Here is a 16,474-nt window from a genome sequence, read left to right as displayed (position 1 = left end):
ATATATATACACACATATATATATATACACATATATACATAATTATGATAAAATAAAAAATGTAGAAATAAAAATTATGTAGACATATTTTAAAAGAACTAATAAAGATAACAAAACACAAAAACTGCTAAAACTTTATTCTAAAAAATGATCTCATTTGCTATAATTAGATTTACTTGAAAAGCAAAATGTGTACGATAATGAGGGTTATTATAGTTAACCAAAACTAAAAACATTAAAAAAAAAACATTTCCATTACTTGAAATAAAATAAACATTAACTTAAATAAAATATTTTAAAAATTAACGTTTTTATTTCAACTAGCTTCCAGAACAACATTTTCATTTTCATTTAGTTTAACTAGCTAGAAATCTGAAATAAAAATTACTATATAGACAAACATATATATATATATATATAAACACTAAAACACAAAAAATAACAGAAACACACAAAAATAACTAAAAAAATTTACTAAAATGAATGTAATTAATGATCTCATTTTCTATCATTAGATTTACTTAAAAACTAAATGTGTAAGATAATACGGCTTCTGGATCAGGGTTAATATAGTTGACTAAAACTAAAAACATTAGAAAAATACTTTAAATAAAATAAACATTAACTGAAATAAAATAAAATATAAAAAAACTAAACTTATTTTATTTCAAACCAAAGCAACATTTCTCATTTTCAATATTTTAAAAATTAACGTTTTTATTTCAACTAGCTTCCAGAACAACATTTTCATTTTCATTTAGTTTAACTAGCTAGAAATCTGAAATAAAAATTACTATATAGACAAACATATATATATATATATAAACACTAAAACACAAAAAATAACAGAAACACACAAAAATAACTAAAACATTTTACTAAAATGAATGTAATTAATGATCTCATTTTCTATCATTAGATTTACTTAAAAACTAAATGTGTAAGATAATACGGCTTCTGGATCAGGGTTAATATAGTTGACTAAAACTAAAAACATAAGAAAAATACTTTAAATAAAATAAACATTAACTGAAATAAAATATAAAAAAACTAAACTTATTTTATGTCAAACCAAAGCAACATTTCTTATTTTCATTTAGTTTAACTAAAATAACAATAAAACTGAAATAGAAATGACTATTTAGACATCAAAAAAAAAATATATATATCAGAAACGAAAAAAAATGTATAGAACTTAAACTAAAAAAATAATAAAATCTAATTCAAAATATTAACAAAAACTAAAATGGAATCAACACTGTTCTGGATAAAGTCTCTGACAAATGTTCTTTTAGTTTAAGCTTCACTAAATACCGTTTTACTCTCAAACATAAAAAGCAGTGTTTTCAAATCAACCTATGAATGTCTTATTAGGACTCAATGTTTGAAAGAGAAAAGTATGTATGACTGAATGAAGCATGAGAGTCTGCGGTGGAGTCGTTCTGTCTGCCTTCTTATCTATTTAATTTTTTCATTACAACAAATCATGTGTTCAGTCTGAGCTCAATGTAATGAAATAAAAACACCGGGAACTGGAAAATAATGGCTGGATTAGTCCGATTAGTGCGCAGATGAGCAGTTCTGCTAATGACTCACACGGGAGACTCCCCGAATCACTCAGAGCTGTTACTGAATCAATCTCTGATATGACTCACTTCCAGGAACATTTACTTACGTTCACATTAAGTTACAAATCATTATTTCCGAATGTTCTCTGAAAGTTCACAATGTGCAGGAACATTCCATTGTATCATTGTATCAGCAGACATCATGAGAATGTTACTTTTGAATGTTCTCTGGATATTCTGAAACAAGCAGTTACATTTAAAAAGCATTAGATGTACGTCCAGCTAAAACGCTTTAGAAGAAAAACGTTCCACGAACGACATATAAAACGGTTTGAGAACATTACTAATAAATAGCTTTGGACAAACGTTCTATTCGCGTTAGCAGAATAGCATTTGTACATAACTTTGAGAGAACGTTCTTTGTCAGCTGGATTATCGCGACTTTCATCATAAAAAATGTAATTGTTGATTGATTGCCCATATTATGGAAGGCCGTTTCCGCCAAAAACGGTACAAAATAAAAAAAGGTAGTTGCGACTTTTTATCTCACAATTGCGTGATTAAAACTCACAATAGCGAGTTATAAAGAGAAATAAAGTTGCAATTCTGAAAAAAAAAAAAAAAAAGAATTGCAAGATATAAACTCACAATTCTCAGAATTTCAAGTTTTTATCTCGCAATTGTAATTTGTGACTCAAACTCGAAATTCTGAGAACATAGTCTTTTTTTCGTTTGGACTTTAAAATTCGACAATTGCAAGGTTATATCTCACAATTCTGAGAAAAAAAGGCAGTATTGCAATAAAAAAGTCAGATTTTCGAGATAAAAACTCGCATTTGTGAGAAAGAAGTCAGAATTGCGAGTTTTTATCTTGCAATTCTGATTTTATAACTCGCTATTTTATATCTCACAATTCTGAGAAAAAAAGTAAGAATTGTGAGATAAAAAGTCACGATAATCTTTTTTATTTTTATTTCAGTGGCGGAAACGGCCTTCCATACCACCTAGGCATAAGCGAACTAAGCGGCTGCTTAGGGCCCCCGTGGCCACCAGGGGGCCCCCAAGAATACATGAAATGACAGCTTGATTATTATTATTTTATTTTTGGTGATATATTATGTCAATGGACAAAGGTAATAATACAAAAACGCAATATTAAACAATTAAATAATCTATATGTATCATTTTATTTCCATAGCAACGCATCATGCAGCCACAATATGACAGATGTATGACTTTTATATAGTTTTTTCCTTTTTTTGTTCAAAATATCAACAAACTTGTTAAATATAAGCTATATGATACAGCATATTGTGATTATCAAATACGTGTAAATTAATTAGTTTTGTCGTTTAAACAACCTTAATGACCATGTTAGTTGATCTATAATGTGCGCTGGACGCTGTCGTGTGGATCTGTCGGGTTAACATCACGGAAATTCACCCATTTCTCCCGAAATACATGGAAGTGGCCAGTGAACTGGGAGAAAAACAGCATAAACGTTATAGTTACCTACACAATGTGTCTTTGAATAAAACACATCACATTTTAATTGAAAGGAGTATTATTACCGCTTTCCATAGAAATCAGTGTGTATTTAACAAACTGTAAATTCTGTTGATAGTACTTAATTGAAATCTGTATTTATAACAGTTGTGATATAAAGCACTGAGCATGTCTTTCTCTGGCTCAGCGGCAGCCAAAGCGTACAAAGGGTTAAAATCGATTATAATATAACATTTAATTTAGCTAGTTTTAGAAGAAGAAAAAAACATTTTTGTCTGTGTAAAACTTTCCTGGGTATACATTTTTGTAATAATAAGCTTCTGTTTCATAAACTTGGTACTGATAACAGCTTAACCTTTTTTACCTTACCCTGTCTTTGCTATTATATTCCAATATCATTATGCCTCAGTTAGCTAGATTAAGAGTTGTTGTTTTAGGTGTACGGATTACTTGCTGCGGTGTTTAATAATTTATGTTGTTAAAATAACATTCTTTTCAGTAAATGCATTGTCCGCTGGTTTATTTAACTACTTTTCAGTACACCACATTAAGTATGCCACTAAGACTTTGGATGTTAAAGTTTAAATTAACACATGACCAATTTTGCGGGTTTGCTACTGTAACAATTAAAAACCATAGAAGGGTTAAAACATGCCAGGCAGATGTAAGCAACACAGCTACGACAAATACAATTGATAATGGGTGTGTTAGATTTAGTCAAGTCAAGTCAGCTTTATTGTCAATTCTTCCACATGTACAGCACATACACACAGAGAATTGAAATCTCCTTCGTCTTCTCCACATTCAGAGAGAGATTGTTGTCACTGCACCACCCGGCCAGGCGGCTCACCTCGCTCCTATAGTTTGTCTCATCTCTGTTGCTAATGAGACCCACTACAGTCGTGTCATCCGCAAACTTAATGAAGAGTTCTTAATTTATAGTGTGCATTGACAATAATCAGTCGTATTGGCGGGTGGCACCGAGGGCCCCCCATGTAAAATTCTGCTTAGGGCCTCATAAAGGCTTGGGCCAGCCTTGCAAACCATGCCTTATAATAAATATGTAGTTAATGATGCATAGTTGCAAAACAGTTACATATTAGCAAACAGAAATGAATAAGATATTCAGAATATTTCAGAATGCACAGATGCTCTCCTCTCATCATCATCATCATCATCTTCATCATCTGATCGCAGTGATACGTGCTGAAGGCCACGCGACCAGCACCGGGTTTCCCAGCATCACACAAGACACGTGCATCTCAACACGCGCGATTACATCTAATTACTTGACTTTTCATCATTTCAGCATTTATATAATGCATTATATCTAACGGTCTCAACTGTTAAGGTGCTTAAAAGAGCTTTATTCATGTAAAACATCATGAATGTCAGATATGAAATATAAGTGTGTCAAACCAGTTTAACAGGTTTATCTATTTGTTTCAGTTTAACTGTAAAACTCACAGAAATGACTGTGCAGATAGATGATATAAAGATGATGCTGCGCTTATTATATGATTTCTGATGTAACTACTATATTGAAGACGCAATAAACCATATGCGCGCGCGCTAGACATAAAATGCTATTTGAAATACGGAGCTAAAATCATCCACATCATCAGTATAAAGCTCCTTTAATGAAGTGTTTTAAACTCACCCTGTCGTTGAATCAGCAAACATCGCGACGCGTTTCTGAGTCTCGGTAAGTGAAGAATGAAATGAAAGTCGCGCGTCTCCGGTCTCCGTGCCTCTGTCTGTCTCTAATGTTCCGCTGAACGCGTTCCTCCGGCGGTGCATGCATGTGAATGAGAGAATGAGCTAATGCGTTTCCTCCTCCATCGGAGACTCTCAGTCGTGACGCTCAGGGCGTGCGCATTTCCTGGAGCGCGGTGCTTTGTGACGTCATTCGCATGTGACGTCAGCCGCCACAAATGTAAACAAAGAAACAAACAAAAAAAAATGCTTCTGTTTAATGCATTTACTTACATTTTTGACCAAGCTTCACATCCATGAGTGCAAGTTTACTAATAAAAAACCCAACTTTATGATTTTGTTGACTGTAGTAGAGAAACCACAAAGACTTTGAAAGTTTGAGCTATTTGTTTATTTACCCTTATTCTTATTTTTATATAATTGTACAAAATTATTTATCTCAGTATTTATTTTTGTAGTTGCTTTTCTCTTTTTGTTCTGTTTTATTGTATAATGTTCAATGTTTGCATTTGAATAAATGTGCATTTTTATTTTAATGTTCAGTAAATAATATTAATAATAATAATAACATTGTCCAGAAATATGTTTAGAGGTTGCATAGGAATTTTTGCAACACAAATAAATTAAAATAATACTTTATGTATTCATCAGAGACTTGGATATTATGTGTCCCGTAACAGAGGAAAAATACTTTACAATGTATACAAAATGAAAATGTAATATATACAAAACAATAAGTATTTTAATGGAGTGACACTGAGCATTTAATATATTTAAAACAGGCCAAATAAAATTTATTTTTTAAATTAATATTCATGGGAAATACCAAAAATGAGCATTTTAATTTTAATATCAAATGTTCTAAGTTCATAGACTTTGATATTATTACAAATGTGTTCTGTAATATATGAAAGAATGTAAATCAGGTATTTTATGAATATTTGTAAACAAAAGGAAAATATTTTTAATGGACTGATACTGAGCATCTTATATATTTAAAACAGGCAGAAACGACGATATATTATAAACATTATATCTAAACATTAAAAACTATAAATAAGCATTTCAGTTTTTAATATAAAATGTTGTGCGTGTGTGTGTGTGTGTGTGTGTATATATATATATATATATATATATATATATATAATGACAAAATATAATTGTTGTTTAGGAAATGCAATAAATGAGCATTTTAAATTTTAATTCGAAATGTTCTATAAAGTGTGAAGCATGCTTGCCATGCAGCAGTGCATGCAGTGGCAGGTTTCGGTGATGGATGTGTCACACAGCGCCTCCTGCAGGTCACAGTATTCAGCAGCAGCAGCATCACTCACTCATTCTGCATCTCTCTCAATAATGAAACGCCTCATCACTCTGGAGTTCTCACTCCTCTCACGAGCTCTTTTGTGAGCTGCTGTTCTCAGGATGTTCTGTTCCAGCACTTCACAAACCCCTGACATCGTAGAGGAAGTTTTGCAAAGTGTCTGAATCAGAACAAAAAACCCCAAATGAAGACTAACACTTAATGAGAGCATGGAGGAAAAAGCCCGTTAATTCAGCTTCTGCTTTGACACCAGCACTAAAGCATCAAAGCATCATTGGAATATTAGACTTTTACACAAATATCTCTAGTGCAGTGATCGTACTGATAGATTTAGGATGCATTATTAAGGCTGAGATTTTAAAAAAAAAATGTGCATGTGAAAATAAATGATGAAGGATATTTATTTATTTATTAACTGTTAAGAAGGTTACAGTGAACATTTGTTCCTTCTTTGATTTCCTTTCAAATAAAATGTAGAAAAAAAGTACTAAAAACAAACTGCATGAATTTTAATGTTCAAAAGTTTGTTTTCTTATTCGTATGTAATACTCAAATTTTATGTGCATATTAAAAATAAAACGTTACCCAAATTTTCCCGTCATCCAAATTTTAATTTCAAAACAGGTTATATTTAATAATAAAATAATAGTATAATGTAATATATATTTGGGTTGTTATTGCAAAATGAAGATTTTAAGTGCTGAAACTGGTCTCTATTTATATTATGTTTTGCAACCAATTTTCATCTTAATTTTAATTGAACCTATTTGTTGTCACATTCATTTTAATATTTAATTTTTTTACAATGCAAATTTTCAGTATAGTCTGCTGTTTAATGTGAGCTCATAAACCCTGCATAATAATTATAATATAATAAAAGAAGAAACAAAAAGCAAAATCCTATGCTCATATAGTTTTAGATGGAGTTTAGCAGAACAAACATGTGCTAAAAGAGCTGAATGAAGAGAGAGAGGGAGAGAGAGAGAGAGAGAGGCCAGTTTATAAAAGCATCTCATTTGCTCCTGAGAGATTCAGTCGTTCTGCAGAGCTTGTTTAGCAACTTGTTTAGTAAAGTTAAGATTTGTTTAATGAACATCAACATGTAGCTGAGATCAGCAAACCTGAATGCAGAATCTGATGAATCGCAGCATCTGAACACCTGGGTGCATGTGTTAATAGACAGCTCTCTGAATGATGAGGTAAGACGCTGGATTTCACATGCACTCATGCAAACTCAACTTTCTGAATAGGTTTTAACGAAGCACCTGGTTAATAAGTTCAGAACTGACTGTCTGATTAAATTTCTGCACAACAGGTGCTGCACACGTCATGCAACCTGCACACATTCATGTGTTCCTCCTAACACAGATCTATTTTCACATTACACGGAAAAAGACTGGTGTAAGATTTACTTTGAAACAGTTTTCACCTAGCAATTGCTAGGAAATTTCACAAAGAATTACAAAGAAACAGAAAGTGACACATTGAATTAAATGTGAAATTCTGAAGTAGAAAAGTAGCACTGATTTATGCATATGCAAAAATTTTAAAAGTTGATACATCTTTGTAACAGTTGCAACGTTTGTGTTTATCAAGGATTTCTAAGTCAGAAGTTGCCTGTTAGACGTTACAGAAGTTTTTTGATCATTTTCTAAATCATTTTATCATGTTCTGGGAAACAAATGCATTACTTTGGTGTTGCAGTGCAATGATCTATCAGATGAGCTGAGGTTAGGGTTAGGAAAATGGTCAGATCTATGTGAAAACTTACCAAAACTATCCTGAGTTTGACCCTGTGTGTGTTTTTGCGTGCATCTAAAACTGTGAAAGAAAGAAAGAAAGAAAAGTGAGAGTTTGGAAAGTGCAACTGCGGGTTGAGATTTGTGGAGGGGGGATCATTATCGACTTTGGAATACTAATGAGTTGCCATTGTGTCTCTCTCTCACACACACACTCTCACACACACACTCTCACACACACACCCACTCACACACTCACAGCTTGTTTCCTCATGGGGACCTCAAAAATGTCCCCACAAGGTCAAAATTTACTGGTATTACTATACTTGTGGGGACATTTGGTCCCCATAACGTACACACACACACACACACTAATACACACACACACACACACACACAAAGATGTGTTTGTCAGTGGTCGGTTTTGTCCCTTTGGTGTGTGTTTCAAACAATACATTCCTTTGTACTTGAGAGAGAGAGAGAGACGGTTGAGAGAGAGACAGAGACAGAACCTGGAAGAGCTGATAAGGTGGAAGCAGAGAGACTAAAACACATCACAAGTATTAAACACCTTCAGTCTTTACCATGATAACCATCATTATAGACCAAATGCCACATAGTTACCAGTGTACAAGCATAATAAATGAATATGTGATCATATCATGCAAGAAGCTTTCAGAACATTTTTGTTAGTTTTCTCAGTTTTATTGATATAGAAACAGTTTTCGATCAGAAATTGCTAGTAAATTTCACAACTACAAAGAAAAGGCAAGTAACACATTGAATTAAATGTAATTTTTTTTAAAGTAGAAAAACTGAAATAGCATTTTCTTGCCAAATGTACTTCAATAGTCTTTGTTTTATATTCACTACATCAACAAATCATTTTACATTATGGTATTTTGGCAGAAACTATGGTTATCATGGTACATTTTTACAAAGTAAGAATATGGCACATTTGACACGGCTTCAGATCGGATAATGTATATGAAAGGATGGTGATCCATCAAATTACATAACACTGAATATAATTAATGCTGTTATATAAGTGTTCTGCCGATAAAGAGAAGAGAGACTTTGTTTTATTGCACATTAATGCATCTAAATGTGTTTGGACTTGTTTCTCTTGTTTTCTGAATTTTTTTTAATGTTTAAGTTGAAAACAAATATCTGCCAACGGGATCATAAAAATAAACTTAACTGAAAGGGAAAACAGTATTATTTTTCTGACCCTATTAACAGATATTAACAGATATCTTGATTTAAGCATAAACTCACTTAATTTAACTTTAAAAAAAGAGACTTACTATCTTAACTCATTTTGCTTCTCCAGTAAATGTAGCTTGATTTAGGAAAATGTTTAGATATTTGTACTGGAAAACAAGGCAAAAATACTGAGGAAGACAGGCAGATGAGGAGATACAGCATGGATTTTTTTCACATGCCCTCATTTAGTGCGTCTCTTTCGGCTCATTGTTGGTTAAAATCTCTCTCGTGTAAAATAATCTGTTCTGTTCACCTGATTAACCAGATAAACTGCACTTCTCCCTATGGACTGAAATCTACACCACAATACAAAAGTACAAAATAACTTTTGTATTCTGTATTATTGTACACAATACAAAAGTACAATACAAAAGAAAACCACTGAAGGCCACTGAATGAGCTGAATATCATGGCATCTGACTGAGCATATTTGTATTTCAAGCATTAAAAGACATTGTGTTTGAGCCGTGGCCTATTAGTCAATGCAAACACTCTGATATAATGCACAATGATGCATGTAATGCAACCTTGTATATGGCTCAATTCCCAACAATTTAATCACTTTTCTCATTCTTTTCCATTATTGTTTACTGTCTCTTTTTTTATTTAAGGCAAGACACAACAGGCAAAAACATTGTTATTTCATGCACTGGTCAATTTTGGGACAGAAAGCATCCAAAATATAATTTATTTTATTGCACTTTATCTATTTGTGCCTGTAGATTTCAGGCTGTTTTCTAAAAATGAGTTTGTTTCTCAATTTCAGTAACACTTACATACACCAGACTTAGCAGTTTTATTCCTTTCTATATTCTGAAGGTTTTTGCTGAGGGGTTTGTTTTTATATCATTCACATTTATTTATATAACATTTTACTCCTAAAAATGTGATAAAAATGCAAATCTTTAAAGGCAATGAGTTTTTTCTCCACTTCAGCAGCACTTTCATACACCAAAACTTAGAGTTTTATTCCTCTCTATATTCTGAAGGTTTTTACTGAGGGATTTGTTTTTATATCATTCACACTGATTTATACAACATTTTACTCCTAAAAAACGTGGTGAAAATGCACATTTTTAAAGGCTTTGAGTTTTTTCTCCTCTTCAGCAGCACTTACATACACCAAAACTTACAATTTAATTCCTATCTATATTCTGAAGGGTTTTACTGAGGGGTTTATTCATAGACAAATGGTGAAAATATTTTTTGAGCATTTTCTGATTTATGGAGAGATAAAACGAGAAATCCAAAATCCCCTCAGTAAAAACTCTAATATGTCAACTCTAATATGTTCAGATTTCTGTTCTGGAAATGTATGCAAATGTGTGCATATTTAATTAGATAATGTATCATTTGCATATTTAAACGTACCATGCAAATTTTACTGCAATCAAATCAACTGGGCAAGTATGATGATATTGATTAGTTGCGCTTTTTACCCTATTCACCTGTGGTATCTTACCTTAAAGTAAAAACAAATGAATGCAGTGCTTTGGATTAAAGCATCTGCCAAATGCATAAATATAACTTCACTGTTTTGTGTCATGAGCATCAACCACATTGTCTTTCGCCGCTTGTTTCTCCTCTAGATGACGTCGGCCACACCCCTTTCTTCTAATGGCCCCGCCCCTCAGAAGGTGTGCCACTCTCAGACGCAGACAGACGTCCTAAAGCCTCTGCTCGGGGGGGCGGGGCATGGGAGTCAGATGGCGCACCGGAGGCGGGTGCTATCCAAGGATGGGCGGAGCAACGTCCGCATCGAGCACGTGAGTGGGCGTGGCGCTTTGAACCTGCGTGACCCCTGGACCACCTTTGTGGACATGCAGTGGAGGTACAAACTGGTTCTGTTCACCGCCACGTTTGTGGGAACCTGGTTCACCTTTGGACTGCTGTGGTACCTGCTGGCTTTGGTGCATGGAGACCTGCTCGGTAAGAGCTAGAAGCAGAGTTAAAATCAACATAAAATGACTTTCTTAATTCATGTTCTGGACTTATTGTGAATGATTCTTGCATGACACTCTTATTTTATTATAACTAGTATACTATTATAGTTTTTATTAATAACTGAAATTATTTTTTATTTTTATATTTTCATTTTAGTTAAAGTTTTAGTAATTTAGTTGTGTTTTTGTCTTTTTTTTTGGTTTTTTATTAAGTTTATATAGTTTTTGTTATTTTTGTGTTTTTAATTTTTAGTTATTTTAGTACTTCAAGTTGATGAGAAATGGCAGATGTTGCCTTGGTAACTAGCTGATACAAAATAAGTAAATTTTTTATATTATTTCAGTTAAAATGTATTTTATTTCAAGTATCAAAAATGTTATTTTTTATAGTGATTAATTATTCATATTTCCCCATGAGCTGATTCGCTACATTTAGTTAACAATAATAGCCCTGATATTCCATACATGGTTTTTATAAAGAAATAATGTTTATTTTGACCTAATCTTTCATCAAAATCTAAATGATTTTTCTCACTTTTATTACTTCTAACAAACGTTAGGAGACCAGGTTAATACTTAAATGAAACAAATGACAACTCCTTTAACAGTTTTAAAAGCGAAATCTCTGATCAATAAAATGTTTCCTCAGAATGGAGGCAAGATGCATATAAATGAAAAATAAAGGACAAAACAATGCAAATAAGTAAATATGAAATAATTACAATTAATAATGAAATTATTAAATGATGATGTATTCAATAATTAAATTAAATAATAAATAATTTAATAAAATATTTTTGCTACATCTAAAATTATAAAGATTATATTATCTGTGATACAGTAAGCCACAGTCCATCCAATAAAATAAAACCCCTATTACATCCATGTGCTTGTTTGTATGCAGCAGTTTGTGTCTGATGTTTGTGTTTCTTACGTAGAGTTTGATCCTCCAGCAAACCACAGTGTGTGTGTGATGCAGATGCAAACGCTGACCGCAGCCTTTCTCTTCTCGCTGGAGACTCAGACCACCATCGGATACGGATACCGCTGCATCACGGAGGAATGTCCGTCTGCCATTGTCCTGCTCATCATCCAGCTCCTCATCACCACCGCCATGGAGATCTTCATCACCGGAACCTTCCTCGCCAAGGTGCGCATTCATTTACTCACCTGAACACAGAAAACATGCAGGTCACATTTTACTACAAAACAAAACAAAATGTTTTTATAAAATAAAATGTGCATTATAGTAACATATACATAATATTATACATGTAAATATAAACCCAGAAAACATGCAAGTCTCAATTTACTCTAAAAGAAAAGAAAATAATGTTTATATATATTTTTAAAAAGTACATTAAAGTAGCATATACATACATACAAATATTAACCCAGAAAACAGGTCACAAAACAAAACAATAAAAAAAAAAAAATTATATTAAAAATGTATATTATTATACATATTATTGTTTAAACAATTAATTCATGTCACGTTTATTTACACAGCATTTTATACAAAGCAGCTTCACAGTAATGAACAGGAAAATAACATGGTTAATGTTGCTAAATGTATCAATTATGAAACAAATTCAATTATGAAATTCAATTATGATATATATTAACCCAAAGTTCTCATTATTTTCATGCATCCAAATGTATTACTCCAGAGATTTTTGTAATTCTTTTTCTCAATACTGATTCTCGTAAATTTTTTATTACTGAAATACATGTTTAAAAGTTTTAATGATTTAAACATGTATATATGGGGGTGTTTTGATGTTTAAATATGATCTCTCTCTCTCTCTCTCTCTCTCTCTCTCTCTGTGTCTCTCTCCCTCTCTCTCTCTCTCTCTCTCTCTCTCTCTCACTCTCTCTCTCTGTGTGTCTCTCTCCCTCTCTCTCTCTCTCTCTCTCTCCCTCTCAGGTGGCCCGGCCGAAGAAGCGTGGTGAGACGATTCGGTTCAGTCAGCATGCTGTAATAGCTAATCACGACGGCCGACCGAGTCTCATGATACGAGTCGCCAACATGCGCAAGAGTCTGCTGCTGGGCTGCCAGGTAACCGGAGGAGAGAATAATCACTTTATCAAGGATGCCAGTTAATGATTTATTTATCGATTTGTCACACAACCAGAGAACACAGAAGAGAATGTGCAGATTAAAACTAGAACACATAAACTCAGTGAGATCTGAAACGTGCCATCGTTGCTCAGTTCTGGATGCAATTGTTTTTGAGCAAATACACGTACGTACATATGTGATGCTCATAAGTTAGACTCTACACTGAAAAAAGGGTGACATCTAAATATATATACTACTGGTCAAAAGTTTGGGATCATGTGTTTTAAAGAAGTCTCTTCTGCTCATCAAGGCTGCATTGTTTTGATCAAAAATACAGAAAAAAACAGTAATCTTGCAAAATGTTATTTAAATCTTTGCTCTCACTTCTTATCAATTTAACACATCCTTGCTGAATAAAAGTTTTAATTTCTTTCAAAAAAAGAAAGAATAAAATTTACTGACCCCAAACTTTTGAACTGTAGTGTATATTGTTAGAAAATATCTCTATTTAAAATAAATGATCTTCTTTTTAAAAAGTATCACAGGTTTCCAGCACTGATAATAAATCAGCATATTAGAATGATTTCTGAAGGATAAATAATAAATGCAGCCTTGATGAGCATAAGACACTCCTTTAAAAAACATTAAAAATCGTTCTGATCCTAAACTTTTGACCGGTAGTATATATATATATATATATATGCTTCCTTCCATTCAGAGCATGGAAATGTGCTCATGTGGATCTATGTTTTGGCAGTGAAATATTGCGAGTTCTTTTAGGACAAATGCAATGAATGTGATTTTTCCAGGTGACCGGGAAGCTTTTACAGCCATGTGTGCCGAAGCAGGGCGAGACGGTGCGTTTGGACCAGAAGAACGTGACCTTCAGCGTGGACACGGCCAGCGAGAGCCCCTTCCTCATCCCCCCGCTCACCTTCTACCACATCATCGACGAGCAGAGCCCGCTGCGCGGATGGGCCGACAACGGTACGGATGCTGTGATTCTTCATTCTGTTCACAGTCCTCAGTTTCTGAGAAAACACTGCAAAAATTATCCACAATCAAAGTTTTATTTTTAACTCAAAAACTGATGTGCATGAGCTCAGATCAGTGAGGCCTACAATCAATCAGTTCCAAAGAGAAATACAAAACCGGTGCTAATTCAAAGAAAACAAGTTGACAAATAGATTGAATCCAACATTTAATGATAATATTTACAAGCAATTTTTAAAAGGCCGGTCATTTTTGGCTAGGAATAACAAATTAGGTAAAGGATTTTCAGCACAGCACAAGGGTTAAACATTATTGGAAAAATAAATATATAAATAAATGCACCAACAAAAGTGTTGTTTTTCAACCACTCAAAAATTTTTCTTATTTTTATTCATATTATCTTATTTAAAATGATAAAAATTGGACAATGCAAGCTTTGAAATATATAAAACAACTAAAAATCAAGATATTTATTATTTAATATCATGTGCATTTTTATAATGAACTTAATTTTTTTTACAAATTTTTATTTTATTTTATTTCATATAATGACTTTTTTTTTCTAATTATGCCAAGCTCTAAAATATTTTAATGTGAGTAAATCCTGGATTCTTAACAACTGGAAGAGTCATGTAAAATCTCTGGCTTAAAAGAGTGTGATGCCTGAAGAACTTTAGCAATTAAAATATTTTAATGTTTTTAAATTTATAAAAAAAATTTTTTTCCATTTTTAAGGTTTTTATTATTACCATATTTTAACTTTTAATCAAATTTAAATATTAAATAATTTTTTTCCATTTTATTCATGTTAATTTTTATGTTTTTTATATTTTAATTTTTGTATATTTTATTTGTAATAATTTAGCTGTTTATTTGACTCTATAGACACTATAAGCATCTGAAAATTGAAATAGGTTTTGAAGCCTTTGTCATTGTAAATACTGCGCCTCCAGTGGCATCAAACGGAATTGCAAAAACAACCTGACTTCACCTTTAAGAAAGGTGTTCTCTTTTACAGTGCGGGAATATCTAGCAGAAAAACTCATTCGGTTTGTTTCTCTCTCTCAGGCGGAAGCTGGACGGATCCGGATCCGGCTGATTTCGAGCTGCTGGTGATGATGAGCTCCACAGTGGAACCCACATCAGCCACCTGTCAGGTGCGCACCTCCTACCTGCCCGACGAGATCCTGTGGGGCTACGAGTTCCCCCCCATCGTGTCTCTCTCTCCGATGGGCAAATACGTGGCGGATCTAGCGTACTTCGACAAGGTGGTGAAAACCAAGACCCCGCCCCTTTTCAATCAGACCCCGCCCAGCGGAACTGATGGTTGCCATGGAGACGTGAGCGGCTCGGACCCGGAGAAGATGCGGCTGGAGAAGATGCGGCTGGAGCAGAGCTACCGAGAGGATGAGAGACAGACGGAGGACGGGCCCGTTAGCACGCGCATCAGTAACGTGTGACAGAACACAACATTAATCAAGAATGTCCTTAAAATCAAGCACTGAAATAATTAATGCTGCATGAACAGCATCAGCCCAATAATATGCAAAAACATTAACAGCATAAGCTGAATAAGAAAATGTATATTTTTGTGTAGGCCTATGTCATACAGTACATGTTAAATATTGATAACTCATAAATTATTTTATGAGCTTTTAGCTCATATTACTTGAAAGACTTCATGTAACATTTGTATGCATAAAAACACACAAATGTATAAAAAACACCTAAATGCATAAACACAGCAGAATTATCATTTACATACTCCGCATAAAAAAAACTAAATTGTCCTTAAAATCAAGCACTGAAATCATTAATGTTGCATGCACGGCATCAGCCCAGTAATTTGCATAATTATTCACATTGTATAAGCTGAAGAGGAAAACTGATAATTTTGTGTACAGCCAGTTCACACTTTTGGAAAGTTGAAATAATGTGCTTTTTATATTTTAAACAGCATTTTTTAAATTATTGTATTTAATGAGTTTTAATGAGCTCATATTATTTGAAAGACTACATATTTGTATGCACAAAAACACCTAAATGCATTAAAACAGCAGAATTATCATTTACCTATTCAGCATTAAAAATAAAGTCTTTAAAATCAAGCACTGAAACCATTAATATTGCATGATCAGCATCTTATAATATTACCACAGCATGGGCTGAATAGGAAAACTGATAATTTTGTGTGTAGCTTGAAATAATATGCTTTTTATATTTTAAACAGCATTTTTCTAATTAATTTATGAAGGTTTAAGAGCTCATATTATTTGAAAGGCTTCATGAAAAAACTCTATGCACAAAAACATACAAATGCATAAAAAAGCAGGATTATTATTTACATACTTAGCATA

At 33.0% G+C, this 16,474-nt stretch overlaps 2 protein-coding genes across 3 annotated transcripts in view; one reads left to right on the top strand and one right to left on the bottom strand.

Annotated features, from left to right (window-relative positions):
• Positions 1-4,949, bottom strand: part of LOC107750205 (purine nucleoside phosphorylase-like) — an 11,665-nt gene extending 6,716 nt beyond the window's left edge. Inside the window, exon 1 of one of the 2 annotated variants that reach the window (XM_016565484.1) lies at positions 4,735-4,949. In XM_016565484.1, coding sequence (XP_016420970.1) covers positions 4,735-4,874 — 140 coding nt within the window. In that variant the 5' untranslated portion in view covers positions 4,875-4,949. The remainder of the gene's footprint in view (positions 1-4,734) is intronic. The other variant, XM_016565485.1, reaches the window with a different exon arrangement.
• Positions 4,950-10,708: 5,759 nt separating this feature from the next.
• Positions 10,709-15,726, top strand: LOC107750225 (ATP-sensitive inward rectifier potassium channel 10-like). Its single transcript, XM_016565507.1, has 5 exons — positions 10,709-11,048; positions 12,001-12,212; positions 12,990-13,121; positions 13,934-14,111; positions 15,186-15,726. Exons 1-5 carry the CDS (start codon positions 10,709-10,711, stop codon positions 15,575-15,577), a joined length of 1,254 nt encoding a protein of 417 aa, XP_016420993.1. The 3' UTR covers positions 15,578-15,726.
• The last annotated feature ends 748 nt before the right edge of the window (positions 15,727-16,474 follow it).

This window comes from Sinocyclocheilus rhinocerous, unplaced genomic scaffold, assembly GCF_001515625.1.
Source record: "Sinocyclocheilus rhinocerous isolate Xijiao unplaced genomic scaffold, SAMN03320098_v1.1 scaffold242, whole genome shotgun sequence".
Taxonomy (NCBI): Eukaryota; Metazoa; Chordata; class Actinopteri; order Cypriniformes; family Cyprinidae; genus Sinocyclocheilus; species Sinocyclocheilus rhinocerous.
Note: the sequence above shows the minus strand (reverse complement) of the source record. Positions and strands in the feature narration are given on the sequence as shown.